This window comes from Coenobita brevimanus, chromosome 39, assembly GCF_032717465.1.
Source record: "Coenobita brevimanus isolate Jiangsu-jjx chromosome 39, ASM3271746v2, whole genome shotgun sequence".
Lineage (NCBI taxonomy): Eukaryota > Metazoa > Arthropoda > Malacostraca > Decapoda > Coenobitidae > Coenobita > Coenobita brevimanus.
This window is the reverse complement of record NC_136992.1, coordinates 2,895,001-2,912,500: the sequence shown is the minus strand read 5'-3', so window position 1 is coordinate 2,912,500 and position 17,500 is coordinate 2,895,001. Positions and strand designations below refer to the sequence as shown.

The window sequence follows — 17,500 nt, the reverse complement described above, 5'->3', positions numbered from 1 at the left end:
TTATTGGGATTGGGGGGGAGACTTTTATATTTTTGCTGGTATGCTGAAAGTCTATCGTTAAATGGGTCTGGGGATGGTTTCAGGGTATTGATTAACTTGTTCGGGATGGTAATGAATATTTAGAAGGTTCTTGGGTTAAACACCATTTCTTATGATTATATTTATATATGTATATGTATATAATTGACACACATTTATTCCATTATACAGCCTATCACATTTTTCTGCTAACAACGTATGATGCAATTCTGGGGGCATGCCTTCTTAATTACTTAGGGAAATAAAACACCTGGATCATCGTACACTTATGACGGGGAAATGATAAATAGTTAAATGACAATCTGTAGCAACACTTTCATGGGGTCTGGGAGGGTTCGGGTGGGAGGGCTGGGTGGGAGAAAGGAATCGGCCACATACCTCATAACAGCAGACTACACACTTCACTAGAAAATGTTCCATCGTTGCTTTAAACTAACATCGCTTGCTCAGGGGGTAACAGGGGTCCAACTTAGCTATGTTAGGTTGATATAAAACATCTAATATACACCCAGACACGCACACACATGGAGAAAATACGAAACTGACCGCTTTGTTTACGTCCTCGGCTGCACAACCCGACATGACGCTCGCCACAAGGTAAATCCAGCTTGCATATCGGCGTTTATCAAGTCTATCATCTTTCTCTGTCGACTCTTCAGCAGACAGAGTTTGTGAAATATATTATCTAGCTCCAAAAAATGAGCTATTTCAAATGCCGAGTGCATCATGGTTGTGTCGGAAATGAGTGAAAAATAAAGAGTGGGAGTGACAGGGTAGGAGTTGCCACATTTGCTAGAGATTGGCACCTTTAGAATTGTTTAATACTTCATGAGGAATCTGCCTCTACTTAACCTAGACATAAAAAAGCTTCTAAGAATATTCTGGTTTCATCCTGACATTGATCCTACTCACAGCGTAATATATCAGGAAATCCCTACGTGGCAACTTTGTGCGTTGTATGTAAACAAATGCGAGTTTGTTGACTGCTGATGTAATAATAACAACAACAACAGTAATAATAATAATAATAATAATAATAATAATAATAATACTCCCTTCACTAATAACAAAATTAGTCACAATCATCCATCACATATTTAATCCACCGTCCACCATGCTCCAGTAATGAACATCCCGCTTCAGTAATCAGATATAACAACAGCTGGTCATTAACTCATATTAATCACTCACAAATCACACAAAAAACCACGTTCGTTCAAAAGGGCAGTCAACAAACCGCATAGGACAGCTGGTTGAAGGGGGCTAAGAAAATTATAATGGACAAGTCTACCCTATTCTTCTCTCGTCCCATTTTTTTCCCTTCTTTCCCTCCCTCATTTATCCAATAAGTGAGCAATTAGAGTCAGTCCATCCTTTCAACTGGAGCTTCCCTACAACGAGGTGTCCTTTTTCAACTAACTGCTCTAGCCTAATCTAAGACTAGCTTTAGGAGGAGGGAAAAAGGCGCGCAAAACGACGCTCAAATTCCCCGCCTCAAACAAGTACATATACAGAGATAGCCATTTGTCAAACATCCTAAGACTGAAGACATAGCGAGGGAAACTAGTGTAATGTGTTAGTTATAGTTTTTGTGTTATGTGTAAGATCCACCACCATTTAACACAGTTGTAGAAACCCGTATGATGATAACAAACAAGCGATCGTTATTATTATTATTATTATTATTATTATTATTATTTACTGTATATATATAACTACACCGACGACTTTGACAGGGCTATGTTTATCTTTGGCAACTCGGCTTCATGCACTCACCCACCCTGACGAATTTCATTTTTCTTTCAAGCCTATTATTATTATTATTATTATTATTATTATTATTATTATTTTGCTTGGCGAGCGAGAATGTAACTTTTTTTTAAATAATGGTAATTTTGGCTTGGAACTAACTTTTTTTTTTTTTTCTGATTTTCGTTCTACCAAGCCTCTCTCTCTCTCTCTCTCTCTCTCTCTCTCTCTCTCTCTCTCTCTCTCTCAGACGAATGTTTAGTGAATGAAATGTGAATGAACTAAACCCCTTCAGTCGGATGATGCATTTTTCATTCCACTCTTGGCCCGTATTCTTGTAGGCTGAGGAGGCTCCCTAACACCTTTTCCTAAGCAACTTATTTTGACATACTATACTGTCCATCTCCGTAGTACATTAATCATTCTTCTATCGCCACACTCTGCATAGATGACGTACAAAAGGATATTAACCAGCCATAGCCAAGAATAAGTCGCCAAGGAAGAGGGGTTAGGGAAAAATACAGGACCTTGACTAGCAAATGCCTAAGCTGATTAATATCGTCTTCTGGTTTTTGGTTTTCTTTTTTTGTAACCCCGGTCTGTCTAACCGAGCAGACCCATCAACTGCATGCAAATCGTTCACGGAGGGTCGTCTCGTGCCTTCCTGATCGTCTTCCGGTAACAAGAATAGGGGAAAATCTCGTCATCGGAGTGAAGGGGTTGGAAAAAATCGTATGTTGGAAAAAGAATACGTCCTCGGGCTGAAGTGACGTAAAAACAATGAATTTAAAATAGCAAATAATCGTAATTAAAAGAGGTTAAGACAGCAATAACAGTAAGAACAGCAATAACAAAAACAATAATGATTTTAATAATAATAATAATAATAATACAAATAATAATGATAATAATAATAATAATAATAATAATAATAATAACAGTAATAGTAGTAGCAGTAGTAGTAGTAGTAGTAGTAGTAGTAGTAGTAGTAATAATAATAATAATAATAATAATAATAATAGTAACACTTATAATAATAATAATAATAATAATAATAATAGTAACACTTATAATAATAATAATAATAATAATAATAATAATAATAATAGTAACACTTATAATAATAATAATAATAATAATAATAATAATAATAACAGTAGCCTTGACTGGATCTCCTCCACATTAACTTGGTCGATTTTCTTTCGTCCTTTTTTCTGCTTAGTTCACAGTTTTGAGGCCTTACATTATCTCCACAGCACTTCTTCGTGACTAGCATCATATTCTAGCTTTCATCTCTTGTCATAGCTCAGCATTTACGATGGAGAGAGGAAAATTTTGGACCAAGCGAAGGTGAAGAGAGAATATTCCATGTTAATTTTTGGGCCAAGTTAGAGTGAACAGAGGATGGCTTTTGTCTTTAGGGAGATTTGGCAATTTTAGGCCAGCGAGAGACGGCAATTTTAGGCCAAGTTAAGGTGAACACAGTATAGCTTTTGTTCAATTTTGGGCCAAGTTAGAGTGAACAGAGTATAGTTTTTGTTCAATTCTGGGTCAAGTTTGAGTGAACAGAGTGTATATATAGTTTTTTTTTCTTTTTCTTTTTTTTCGTTTTTTTTTTCGACGGGGTGGGTGACACGGCAACAACCCAAGTGTATCAAAAACAAAGCCCCGGTACACCTACACCCTATGAATTATTGTTATTGCCTGGGTAGGGGAGGGGAGGGGGGTGTAGAGGTGATGGAGAGAGAAAAGGGGAGGGAGGGTGTAGTGGTGATACAGAGAGAGGAGGGGAAGGGAGAGGGGAGGGAGGTGTAGAGGTGATGAAGAGAGAGGAGGGGAGGGAGGGTGTAGTGGTGATAGAGAGAGAGGAGGGGAAAGGAGAGGGGAGGGAGGTGTAGTGGTGATGGAGGGAAATTGGGAGGGAAGGGAGAGTGTAGTGGTCATGGAGGGAAATTAGGAGGGAAGGGAGGGTGTAGTGGTGATGGAGGGAAATTAGGAGGGAAGGGAGGGTGTAATGGTGATGGAGAGAGAGGGGAGGGAGGTGTAGTGGTGATGGAGGGAAATTAGGAGGGAAGGGAGGGTGTAGTGGTCATGGAGGGAAATTAGGAGGGAAGGGAGGGTGTAGCGGTGATGGAGGGAAATTAGGAGGGGAGGGAGATGTAGTGGTGATGGAGGGAAAGGGGAGGGGAGGGAAGGTGTAGAGGTGATGGAGGGACATTAGGAGGGAAGGGAGGGAGGGTGTAGTGGTGAATGATAGAGAGGGGAGAGGAGGAGAGGGGAGAGGTGACGGAAAGAGAGAGGAGGGAGGAGGGGGCAGTGATGGAGAGAAACTGACAGCAAAAGGGTTAAGTTACGATTACAAACTGCGATGGAAAGCATATATTGAGCCGTATTCTCACTGGCGTAGCAGAAAATCCGAAGAGTACCCTTCTCGGCAAAAATTCTCCCGTAATTCCACACTTTTAGCGATTTATTTTGTCTACTGGTTCATGCTACTCGTACCTTTGTTAATTAAAAAACTCTTCCGCAACACCTCATCTTTACTGATTTATTTTGTCATTGCTAGTTCTTGTGCGTAGGTGTCGTATGCATAATAAATACTCGGAAATATTAGCCTGCGTAGTTCCATTTCCTGAGCGATTTATTTTTTGGCTTTAGAAATAGTTTTTTTTTTTTTTTGGCCTATAAGGCACAGACCTTACCGTATTTTATTTATTTATTTATTTATTATTTATATTGCAAAGTTAGTAGGCTGTCTTTGCACCTGCTCCTTAGCGATTCAGCCTGAGTGTTAAAACTAAATATTTCCTCACTGTTATTTAGTTTTTTTTTTTATTATTATTATTAACAGCCCACTCTGCATCGATTACACACGAGAGGACATCAGACGGCACAGTAATCGGCAAAATAAATCGGCAGAATAAATCGGCAGAATAAATCGGCACAATAAGTTGGCAGAATAAATCGGCAAAAGTAAATCGGCAAGATAAATTGGGAGAATATCAGGGTGCACAGTAATCGGCAGAATAAATCGGCAAAAAAAATCGGCATAATATCAGGGTGCACAGTAATCGGCGAAATAAATGGGCGAAATCGGCAAAACAAATCGGCAGAATAAATCGCTGACCGAGATGTGTTGCGAACTCTCCTAAACCAACAAGAATACGGCTATAATTTGAGGTCACCTGCTTTTCCTAATTGACATTTCGGATTCAGTAGGTCAGGTGAAAGAGATAACAGGCCAAAGGTCAAGTTAGAAGCAGGTCAGGATCGTATCAAAGGTGGCAAAGGAAGCTTCGTAACAAATTTTCACTAGCGACTTATTTTGCCATAGTATAGCCTAACATTGCCTTGTATGCTATTTATTTCACTGTGATGGCTACGTAATTTCCAACATCTGCACAGAAGAGGGTACTGAGTTGCAAGGTCAAAAATAAATCGCTAAGGAAGATGTGTTAGGGGATCCTCCGTGCCACTTTGAGTTCGACCCTTAGAGAGAGAGAGAGAGAGAGACATGGAAGTTGAGATAGAAAGAAATAGTTATAGTGTCAATATTCTCGCTCTCTCACCACTCTGCCCTAAGAGAGAGAGAGAGAGAGAGAGAGAGAGAAACATTACTGGATCGCTGTTAACTAGGAGAGAAGCAGGCATCCGTATACTTTCATCTCATCGTTAGAACTGACTAGATATGTTAGTTGGTCTTGTTAGTGGGCGCCTCTACGTGTGAGGTTGTATATGATGATCTGTACAAAAAACTAACAATCAGGGAAAACACTGTAAAAAACACGATAAATTTGATCACACACACACACACTCACACACACACAGTTCCTCCTCTTCCTTCTCCACACACATACACACATACCCTCCTCTTCTTTCTCCACACAGATACACACATATCCTCCTCTTCCTTCTTCTCCATATAAACACCAATTTGAAACGACATAAAAGTACATATTTGGGGAGGTTGATTAATTACATGTGTACAAACCTGCTTACTGGATGTATTTTAATATATAATTATGTATATTCTCTAAACAAAACTAGCATTGTGTAATATAAATGAGGCTGAACTAACACATCCTTCTATGTAGGCCGCATCGCTAGCCTAGTTCCACACTTTACCATTTTGGGGGGAGGTCCAACTAACAAAAACATCCACAATAGCATAGTTAGCCCCTCCACTACGGCCCCATCTTCTAAATTCCTGGCATCACCGGACGATTTTCCTCAGCTTCAGGGCAGATTTTTGTCACAGTGGTCAGGTTTTACAGATCCATTAACCGTTTCTCTTACAATTCGTCTCTCTTTGGCTGACTAAAATCGTCTGTAACTGGCAGGAATATAATAAATGATGTCGCCGTACTGAAGGGGTTAACACTCAAGGGAAGGGTAGGTCAAGGGGAATCTAAGTACTGAGCAGTGTCATCATCGTCAGAGGAGATTGCGGTGCGCCTTCTCTTCATTGATTTATTTTGCGTATTACACCTATCCGTTCCCATGTATGTTATTCAGGTCTTCTTAATACCAATATAGTTTGCATCAGTATCGTGCAAGGTGGTAGTAAGGTGTGACAGGCAGAATAAATCGCTACAGAAGAGGCGTTATGGTTTCTCCAACGTCAACAACAACGCAGCCCGCAAACGGTTAAGTTACGTCAACACCTGAAAAAATACAGTGCTAGTAAGTTTCTTCCCTTCGATACAAAATACAACCGTACAAAAGAGACTTGTAATGTACACTGTTCATTCCTATATTACATTCCATTTGGGTTTTTGTCATCATTACCGTAGTTGTTCTTGACTCAAAATTTGTATGACACGACCTACTTCTTAAACACTCCATCCAGGTCGGTTACTACAGCAATTCTCTATGGCAATGTTTGACTAGTTTACTTCCTATGTACATCAATTAGCATCCTCCACATCAGCCTAAACAGGTGTATTTATATATATTTACAAGTGTAGCGAGCTCTCTTAACGGTCTGAACAAAGAGATTCAAAAGTTTCTTCAATTATCAGCAAAAATACTAAAGACTGAACACAACTGAACAATCTGAACAAAGAATTTAAATATCTAAAACTGAAACAGATCACCAAAACTGATAATAGAAAACTGAACGCGCTTGATAAGGAACCAAGTTTACATCAATCAGTCAACATCCTGATTTGACTGACTTGGTTTACCCTATGGAATGTCTGAGTGTGAGAAAATTAAAGCAAAAGCCTGGATTCAAAAACAAACAACCAATTCCCTTTTGCAACTATGATTTGTGTTTGCTGGGAGGACAAGGAGAGTTAAGAATATCCCTATTTCTCGTCCTTGAAAAAAACAACATCTTCAACACATGGGAAAAATTATCGTACATTGATTTGCTGAATGGGCAATGAGCAGAGTGTGTTGCATCTCCACGTGTCTCTTGATATTCTTGCAAAAACAAATTCTAGTTGCAACAGACTGTTAACTGTGAGTTGTTTGAGAATCCTGGCTGGAATAAGTAATGAAAAACGACTATGATATAAAGAATCAACAGATGTCAACACTATGGACACGCAAAAAAAATCTGCGGCATAAACTGAATATAAACCAAAAGTATTGTAAACTATGGTACAGCACTAAGTATACCTGATGAAATAAGCATACACAGTGGTATACCAATGACTAATTACACAAGTAGTCAGGGTAAAGGACTAATCTTTGTCAGAGTCTAACAAATCAGTAAAATGCAAAACGTGAACAGAAATATGACCTGAACACTGTTAACAGCAACACACACATATACTACTTCCATTAACGCCTGGGGACTATCAAAGGATATATAGTTATGTATAATATATATATAAACATTCAATTTGTTAACATTAGTGGAAGAATTGCGGGTTCCATACTACACGTCTCATACCACCACCACGGCGGTCGAATATGTATATAAAAATAGAAGGTGCATATATCAGTGTCTTAATTACAGATGACAGGTAGAGAAAATGAGAGAGAGAGGGAGAAAGTGAGAGTGAGATCTTGCTTTGTCCTGCTTTCGAATGGCTAAGTCCGGGATTTCTTAAGTTACCCATAACACAGTCTTCACAAATTCCAATTCTCTTTGCATATTCAAACCCTCTCATTCCACACATAATAATATTTACTATTTACATAATCACCGTGCCCTCACTGACATTTTTTAATGATACATAATACGGATAAATTGTACTTTAAAATTTAACTAGAGTAATTTTTGTCTGTTCAGCATCCTCTCTGCAGCTCTCTTAATTCTCCTTTCTCCTATTCATTTTTCATCAACTTTTCGTCCTTCTTGTCTCCTCTTCTCTCCTGTCAGGGTACAATAAACTTCAATCAAGAAAACAATGACACACGTATGCCAGTAGAAAGTATTGTGTTTATTGTCAAGTCGGGTTCGCTCTAGCCAGCAGTCCAAGTAAACACAGACCCGGCGCCCGAATTGTACTCGAAGCTTCGCGCACACGGAGTTCGGCACATTTGAAAATCCTTCCTTACATACAGGAGATTTTCGCAGTAAACTCGAGTTCTTTTGCTACAACCATAGTTCCACGCAGTATCAAATCCATCATGAAGTTTTGTGAAATTCCGAATCCTTGCGTGACAGACTGAATCCCTGCATTTCATAGTTTCGAGCAGCATCATATCCTCCACGAAGCCATTTGAAAATTCGAGTTCTCACAGTGCAGATTCATGCCGAGTTAGTTCTTCACACTGTACTTTGCGCAAAATTCAATTCTTATGTTACAGTTATGTGCAAATTTGAATCTCAGTCATGTAGTTTGGCACAAGGCTGATTATTCCAGTGGAGCTCTGCACTAACTCGAATTCTCAAGTGACAAGGAGTTCCGCAGGCAATGGATTCCAACACTTTCTCACCAAACTATACAGCTAACTACCTCAGACAGCCCTCGAAAACAATGCGGTTTGGAATGTGATACAGCGAGTTGCGGAGACTAAGAGGTGTGAGATGAAATTAGAAAGAAATAAAATAAGTCCATGCAGTTTCAGAATTTTCCTTAGCATTCATAGTTGCACAAAAATGCACACACATTTATGTATATATATAAAAGTAGGAAACAAATCAGGGGACATACCTTTCTGATTATCATTTGCAAGTTCAGATATGTTTCAACAGGAGAGAGAGACAGTCTATAATGACCACATACAACGAACCGTGCATACGTAGGTTCGCGTCAACAGTTTATTATATTTTCCATCAATAAGAGCAGAACCACCAGGGGATACGTACAAACAGCAAACAGTTTATCTGGGGCACTCCGTTTATGAGCTATATAATTCGTATGTGTGTAAGAAGGGGAGGTTACAACAGGGGGTGGATGGTTATTTTTGTCAAGCCCTGTCTAGGGGCCTCATGGGGAGGTTTCAGGGGGCTTCAACAGTATATACCTTATCGCCAACAACTATAATTATAGATAACGGATATAACTACCAGGACCTCAGTTATAGCGCGCGCATATGGGGTGGAGGGTAACATTTTAAGGTCAAATTGGGACGCTTTTAGGGGCTGATTGGGGACATTTTAGGGACAGATTGGGAGCACTTTGTAATATAATTGGGGATATTTTAGGGGCTGATTGGGACATTTTAGGGACAGATTGGGAGCACTGTAATATAATTAGGGATATTTTAGGGGATGATAGGGGACACTTTAGGGACCGATTGGGAGCACTTTGTAATATAATTGGGGATATTTTAGGGGCTGATTGGAACATTTTAGGGACAGATTGGGAGCACTTTGTAGTATAATTAGGGATATTTTAGGGGCTGATTGGGGACACTGAGATCAGATTTTGGAGACCAGCATCAGAGATATGACACATTGGGACATTTTAGGGGGCTGGTTCAAGACGTTTAAGGGAGTGGTCTGGGGCATTTTAGGAATTAACTGGGGACATTTTAAGGGTAATTTGGGACATTTCAGGGGCTCATCAGAACACTTTTAAGGGCTGGCTTGAGACATTTTAGGGACTTGGAACATTTTCAGGGCAGCTTAGGGGCAGATTGGGGAACATTTTGCGGTGATATTTTGTTTACTGGATACGAGAGAACTGGTCCATGGGGGGAATAGCGCCTGGATACATAAAACTTGAGGGGCAGGGGATCAATTACGTCGTCACATAACATTAACGTTAATATGAATGAAAATCCACCAAATTCCACCATTAACATCTTTGTAGGGGAGGGGGGAAATATATATATGTATATGAAGACACATATATGCGTTGACCAATCATCGTCTTTGGCTTTGATGACGTAATGGTGCTGCAGCCAATCAGCAACTTCGACATGACGCCATTAAACTGGCGCAGATCATCGACTTTGTCTTTAATGACGTCACAATACAGGTGCCAGTCAGCAGCTATGGCTCTGATGACGTCATGGTGCTGCAGCCAATCAACAGCTTCGACTTAACGCCATGAAACTGACGTAAATCATTGGCTCTGGCTTCGATGACGTCACGAAACCGGAGCCAGTTACTGACTTTGGTTTCGATGACGTCACGACATGCACCAATCAGCGTCTTTGACTTCGATGACGTGACAATACGAGCGCCAATCAGCGACTTTATTTACCCCGGTGACGTCACAACCCGAGGCTCTTGGCAGTGTACGGTTTGGTCGCATAATAAGGCGCAGCTTAACCGTCTGCGCACTTTGACCGAATGACCTCTGACTATATGTGCAATCTGACCGAATGCGCAATGACCATCTGCGCATCTGACCGTCTGCACACTGACTGATTGCGCACTTACCTGACAACATTGCGCACATCCACCTCTACTACTGACACACCCACATAATAACACTGTAAATATATTGCCAAACAAACGCCAGGGGAGCCATCTTGTTCTTCCTCTTTCCTCTTCTTCCTTCTCTTCTTCATTGCTTTTCTTCGTCGTTATTCTTCTCTTCATTTTTATTCTGCTTCCTTTTTCTTGGCTTTCTTCCCTTTTCTTTCCTCCTCCTCCTCCTCCTCCTCTTTCTGCCTCTTCTTTCTCTTCTTCATTAGAGTGTTTGGTTTCTCCAGTCTCCACCATCATCATCATCATCATCATCATCATCTTCTTCTTCTTCCTCCTCTTCCTCTTCTTCTTCTTCCTCCTCTTCCTCTTCTTCTTCTTGCTCCTCCTCCTCCTCCTCCTCTTCTTCTTCCGTGTACAGTCTCTCTCCACCATAGCAAGTGCCTTCAAAAGCCAACCAACCAACCGTATATGAGGTAAAAGTACATGGGGAAATCCGCCTCTATGTCCTCTCGAAATAAGGACGATAATACTAAAGCCTCACCAGGTATATTATTAACAGCAAATATAACCCTTAGATTACTCATACACACGTTCTATATCAATCCAAAAAAAGAAAAAAAAAAGAAAATTCGACCGCTTGGGGGCAAAAAGAAAAAAAAAAAAAGTGCCATTCCAACCACCATTCAAAAAACGTCCTTATGGTACTCGGTCGGAAGGTTGAGAATCACACATTGACTTTGCCGGCACTCAAAAATCGACCCTTTGTCCTGGGAGCATAAGTGCGAAAATCGGCATCGCCCCTAAACTCGAGGTCCATGTCCACCACCTCGAAAACAAATCCAAAAAATTCGCCCTTATTTCACTAGGGCATAAGAACCAAAGTCACGTGAAATATCTTGGTCTATGAAGCACTACCTTAAAACAGACAAAAATCGATCATACTTCACTAGGCCATAAGAACCAAGATAGCGTGTTCATATTTTGAGGTTCATAGGGGCACTATAAACAAAAGTCACCCTTATTCCACTATACCATAAGAACTAAAGTCATATAATTGTAGTTCTCGGGGTATTCAACAAAAATCACTCTTATGTCACTATGCCATAAGAACTAAAGTCGTATGATTGAGGTTCACGGGGTCACTAAGCAAAAATCACCCTTATTTCAATGGGCCATGAGAACCAAAGTCGTATGCCATGCTCTGAGGTCCATTAAGCACTACCTCCGACAGAATTCACCCTTATTCACCTAGGGCATAAGAACCAAAGTCATATGTGATTACAATGGGGGGGAGGCCTAACAACCACAAAACACGTAATATATAACAAACTACAGTAATCCGCGGCGTGGCTAACCGTCCAGTTAATCCCCTCGACTCAGGTGGCGGATTTGTGCTGTGTCTTGCTTTCTCTCATGGCGATTTCATTCAGTTTAGGGGGGGATTTATTTTTATTATTATTTTCTTCCCGACTGGAGGGGTTGGATATTGCCTGTAAACCCCCCGGAGAGATTTACGGAACTGGAGGGGTTATAAACAGCCTTCATAAACCCCCTCAGTACCATAGCTCTTTCCCTAAGCTGAGAAAAATCGTCTGATAGAAGAACAAGCCCCAGGACTGACGTGACCCCGAGCCTACGTGGGATTTAACCACTTCACTACGATGATCTGTGTCTCAGTTTGATTCCCGTTGCCTCCAGACGATTTTATTCAGCTGTGGATAAGACTCTCGTGCGGGGGGAGGGTTGGGGAAGGCCGCCCCCAACTCCTCCAAGGACCACGCGTTCAGGGAGTTTAAATGGCCCTATCCAACCCCCCCCCCAGGTCGATAAGGAGTCCCCTAACCTGAACAAAATCGTCTGGAAAGAGCAAAGATAAAATACAGATGACGTCCTCGCCCTGAAGGGGTATTCTTATTTTTTGGGTCATCCCAGAACAATAAGGGTGATTCTGGTACAACATATTTTTTTTTACTTATAATGAAAATCCAGCCTAAACCCCTTCAGCTCGATCACTTTTCAAAACTTCATCTTTTTATTTTTACCAGACGATTTTATTCAGCTTTGTGGGATTCAGGGTACAGTTAATCCCTCCAGTTCTATAAGTCCCTCCTGGGAAAATTTCAAGTCCTCCAGCAGACGATTTTTTGTAGTAAGGACAGACGGCCATTAGTGAAGGGGTTAGTGAAGGCTACACCTAACCCTTCCACATCAAAGTCTCTTATGAGCTGAAGGAAATCGTCTGCATGTAATAATAATAATAATAATTAAAAAAAAAAAAAAATAATAATAATAATAATAATAACAGTACGATGATTTTTATTCTTATTCTCATTATTATTAATATTACCACCATCATCATCAGCCCGACCTCTTTTCCCAAATAAGGAAAGGTTATAATAATAATAATAATAATAATAATAATAATAATAATAAAAGCGTCATCGGACTGAACGAATTTAGGCAAAAACCACACAAAAAAATATATTGTACCTCACCTTTAAAATTTAAGTGACAAAAATACGGGCCTAAAAACGCAGTATATACCCTTAAGCTTAACTCCACCCGCTGACGTATTTCTCTGTCATCCAATTTAACAGAAAATACGGATAGCTTCGCGTCTCCAAACTGCCCTTGCCTTCGAATATGCTTTTTTGAGAGCATTAAAGAATAATTTGAGTCTCCGAAACCATCCAAGCCTTTGCGTATTTCTTCTCCATCCGGTCTAAGGGCAATTCTGAGTAGATTCGAGCTACCGAACTGCCCAAGCCTTTGTATATTCCCATTTTCTTTTAATCCAAGGGCAGCTAGAGTCTTCAAAAGAAAAAACAAACCGATATAAATAATTCTTTTTTTCTTCAGAGATCTAAGGCCCACGACTCGCCCGCCCTTACTCCTCTACCAACCACCTCAACCTTGGAATGGGTTCTTGAGGGTAAGGTTCAGTCTGGGGGTGTTCAAGGTTCACTCAAGAGAAGAGCAACTTGTTTGTCAATGTCAGTTTGTTCAAAAAGTTCTATTTCCATTCTCCTAGGACTTCTTGTACCATTTTCCAACCCTATTTCCTCCTGTGAACTTCATACGAGGTTGCTTGTATCTATCCAGCCTTGTTCTCTCTTTTCTTAGCTCGTGTATTTCACTTGTATTCTTCCTTGTACTTCACGGTTCCCTGTATTAATTATATGTCTCACCCCAATGCTGAAAACCTCCCTCCTTTCGCCTCCACATTCTTAGGCTCACTTGCTTGTCCTTCCCTCAGTACAAATGTCACCACTGTTCGCTTTACTCACTCGTCACCTTTTTGATATATTACTTTTCCATAATTATAATATTATTCCCAGTCCTCCAGGGCAAACTCTTCGCTCCATCTCCTCATCAGCATGAATAAAATTTCTCTGTTACATGACCCGGCTCTACGTCAACGTGCATTAACATGGCGTCTCAAGATACCACTCACTAACTCCGAGTTGCGGAATAGAGAATGTGTGTTTTTTTTTTTTTTCTTGTCCCTCGGTATCTTCTCCAGCTGAATAAATGTACTGAAGACCATGCACTTCAACAAACGACATCTGTTGAGTATTCATAACGCTAACAACCCAACACACTGCCTCTCTTGAGTGTTGTGTGAGTGTGGGTGAGAGTTGGGTGTTACGTGAGGCCGACAGAGAAGGGGCGTGGTGGGGGGGAAGCCATGAGAGAGAGTGATGCGTGGAGGCGGACGATATGCATGAGAGGAATTTGCATTAAAGTCATCAGAAAGAGTGTATAACATGGAGAGAAAGAAGGATGAGGAAAATTTATGAAAGGCATCAAGAACTGTACAGTATACATTGAATAAAGAATGCATGACAGAATGAATGATACGACGCCGCGAAGAGTGCATACCCCGAAGGAAGAAAGCTAAAACATGAATTACATTAGATATCTTAGAAATGAACAGCTTGATGAGAGAATGTATGAAAGACGCACATACGGCATAGCATGTGATAAAACAGTATGGAGAAAATAGAATGTAAAAAAGGAAAATGTATAAGAAGAACAGAAAAAAAAAAGCGAATTTCTAGAACAGGATATGCATTGGGGCACAAAAAAGGTAAAAAATAATGATAAAATATTGTACAATGTATTTCAAAGAGAATATATTTTTTAGAGGAAGATACGAGATCATAAAGGCATGGTATATTAAAAACAATTCAAAGGAAAAAGAACTTATAGAGAAATAATTTATATGTTTTAGTGAAAGAAAGAGGAAAAGGCTGTAAGGGTTTTTGTCTTACGTGAAATATTGAAAAGAATGTCATGTCTAAATATTAAAGTTATTATTCAGATGTAACAAACTCAGCCTGACTTTGACCCTTTTTCAGATCTACTCCTTGTATTGCACGTGGCTTGAGAGGCTTCTTAGTACCTCTTCCATGGCGATTTATTTTGCAGAGTATACCTTCACTTCTCCTTCATGCTTCTTGTGTCGTATTTATATCAACATTATTTTCATTATTCTATACGTAACAAGTGGGTGGTGAGTTGTAATGTGCAAAATAAATCGCTAAGGAAGATATATTACGGAATCTCAAAATCCTAATGTCAAAGTCGGGCCAAAACTGTTATATATCTTCAACAATAATAATTTTGATATTTTTAATTTTGTCAATACACGATATTAGAAAACCCATGAGGTGTTGTAAAAAGGAGAGAGAGAGAGAGAGAGAGAGAGCTATCTGAATTCAAAGTGTGTGTGTGTGTGTTTGTGTGTGTGTTTAGGTGCTAAAGTTCGAACATGTGCGCATGAACGTGTGTGCGTAAGTGTGTGTACATAAGTGTGACCTGCATAATTAGCGACTGGTTGATGTTCAGCGAAGCGTGTGTGCGTGTGTGTGTGTGTGTGTGTGTGTGTGTGTGTGTGTGTGTGTGTGTGTGTGTGTGTGTGTGTGTGTGTGTGTTAGGCAGAAGGGTACGAGCGATGTGGAGTTGGGAGGAAATCTATGTGGATGAGACAGAGTGAGGACATAGAGGCATAGAGTGGAGTTAGGTAGGAAGATTTAGCACTATGTGGAAGAAGAATGGAGTGGTAAAAGGTAGTGTGCAAAAGGAGTGTAGTGATGTGGAGTAGTGTGGAGTAGTGTGGAGTTATGTGGATGTGGAGTACGAAGAAAGAATGGTATGTGGAATCAAGCAGTGGTACGGGGTGGAGTGAAAGAAGAACGTCGTGATGTGAAGTAGTTCGGAGAGATGTGGAGCAGTGTGAAGAAGTTTGGAGCCGTGGAGTAGTGTGGGATAGTGTGGAGTCGGATGAGAGCGAGTTTAAGTGGAGAAGGAAGAGGAGCTGAGATGTGGTTGAGAGTTGCCGGAGAGTACAATGATGTGGAGTAGTGTGGAATGATAGCAGATAATTTGTGGAAGAGATGCTGAAGAATACAGTGATGTGAAGGAGTGTGGAGCAGTGTGGCGTAGTGTGGAGTCAGACGGACGCGAGCCAGTGGAGGTGGAGTAGGAAGAGGAGCTGGTAGGTAGCGCGGGCAAGGCGTGTGGTGAGGCGGGGGGATCAGCTGTAGTACCCCCTGGACACGCCCTGACGCCGCCGACTGTGCCACTTGCAGGTCAGGATTCGAACATAGGTCCTCCTGAAGGCGGCGTTGCAGAGGGCGTAGCACATGGGGTTGATGGTGGAGTTGATGTAGCAAAGGTAGTACGAGAAGTCCCACAGCTGACGCGGGATGCAGTCGTCAGCAGGGCATGCCAGCACGGTCTTGAGGAGCACCAGGACATTGTAGGGAGTCCAGGTCACGATAAATGTCAGCAAGATGGCCGACAGGGTCTTGGCAGCCTTACGGTCCTGCTTCTTCTCCTGGCTCTTCTTCTTCTTTTTCTTCTTCTTCCCCGGGGCCATCGTGCCGCCGGAGTTCAGCGTCCCGCCACCGCCACTGCTTCCGCCGGCTGCGCTGCCGCCCGAGTTTCCGCTGCCCCCCGGTGTGGTTTTTGCCAGCTGCTTCGGGATGATCTTGGCGTTCAGGGGTATCTTGACGTCGGGGAGGTGTGCAGCGCGGCGGGTGGGTGTGGGTGAGGCAGCGTCAGGGCCAGCGGGGTGAAGGGAGCACTCTACCCTGGTGGCGCCGCTGGGGTCTGAGCACACTGAGTCACCCCGCCGCGCAAGGGGAGATGTGCCACGTTCGAACCTCAGCTTGGGAGCAGCCGTACCCGTGCCAGTGCCGTCCTGGGGTGCAGCGCCGCCTCCTTCCTCCTCTATCATGAGAATGGAAGGTGGATGCAGTGGCCCGTCCTGGGAGGGGTCGTGTGGCAGGCGGATGAGAATGGTGTAAACGGAATCCGAGGAGTGTGACCGTGCCTGAAGCCTGCCTCCCACCATGGCGCTACGTCCAGCCACACCCAGGGTACTCTCAGCGCGGGGCAGTGTGGCGGCGGCTCCGTGGTGATGACTGTGGTGTTGCAGGTGGTGGTGGTGGTGCGTGTGGTGGTGCAATCCCCCGTGGTGCGCCGGGTCAGAGCGCTCCACCAAGGGGATCATGGAGTTCTGGCGGTAGCGTGTGGGTGTGGTGAGGGGCTCGCGGATGTAGTTGAGTGAGGTGCAGCGTGAGACTGATGGCGGAAGCATGGTTTCCACGGAACCCGGGGTGGGGCAGCCACTCCTACCACTTGTTCCACCACCCTGGCTGCCACACTCCTCCCTGTCCACTGTACGCTTGATGCACGACGCCAGGCCACGGCAGCACCACGACCCACGACCACCCTGCAGCAGAACACACATTAGTATCATCATCATCATCACTATCATCATCACCATTACCTTCATCATCCCAACATGACTCACACCAGCCACCAACACACATAAACATCATTATAATCATCAGCATAATTAGAATAAGCAACATCAGCATAATCCTAACCTTACAGCACACACACACACACACACACACA

At 42.0% G+C, this 17,500-nt stretch overlaps 1 protein-coding gene across 1 annotated transcript in view; it reads right to left on the bottom strand.

Annotated features, from left to right (window-relative positions):
* Positions 1-16,109: 16,109 nt before the first annotated feature.
* The window catches only part of mAChR-A (muscarinic Acetylcholine Receptor, A-type), a 112,832-nt gene continuing 111,441 nt past the window's right edge, over positions 16,110-17,500 (bottom strand). The window contains exon 10 of the mRNA XM_080270024.1: positions 16,110-17,312. Coding sequence (XP_080126150.1) covers positions 16,110-17,312 — 1,203 coding nt within the window. The remainder of the gene's footprint in view (positions 17,313-17,500) is intronic.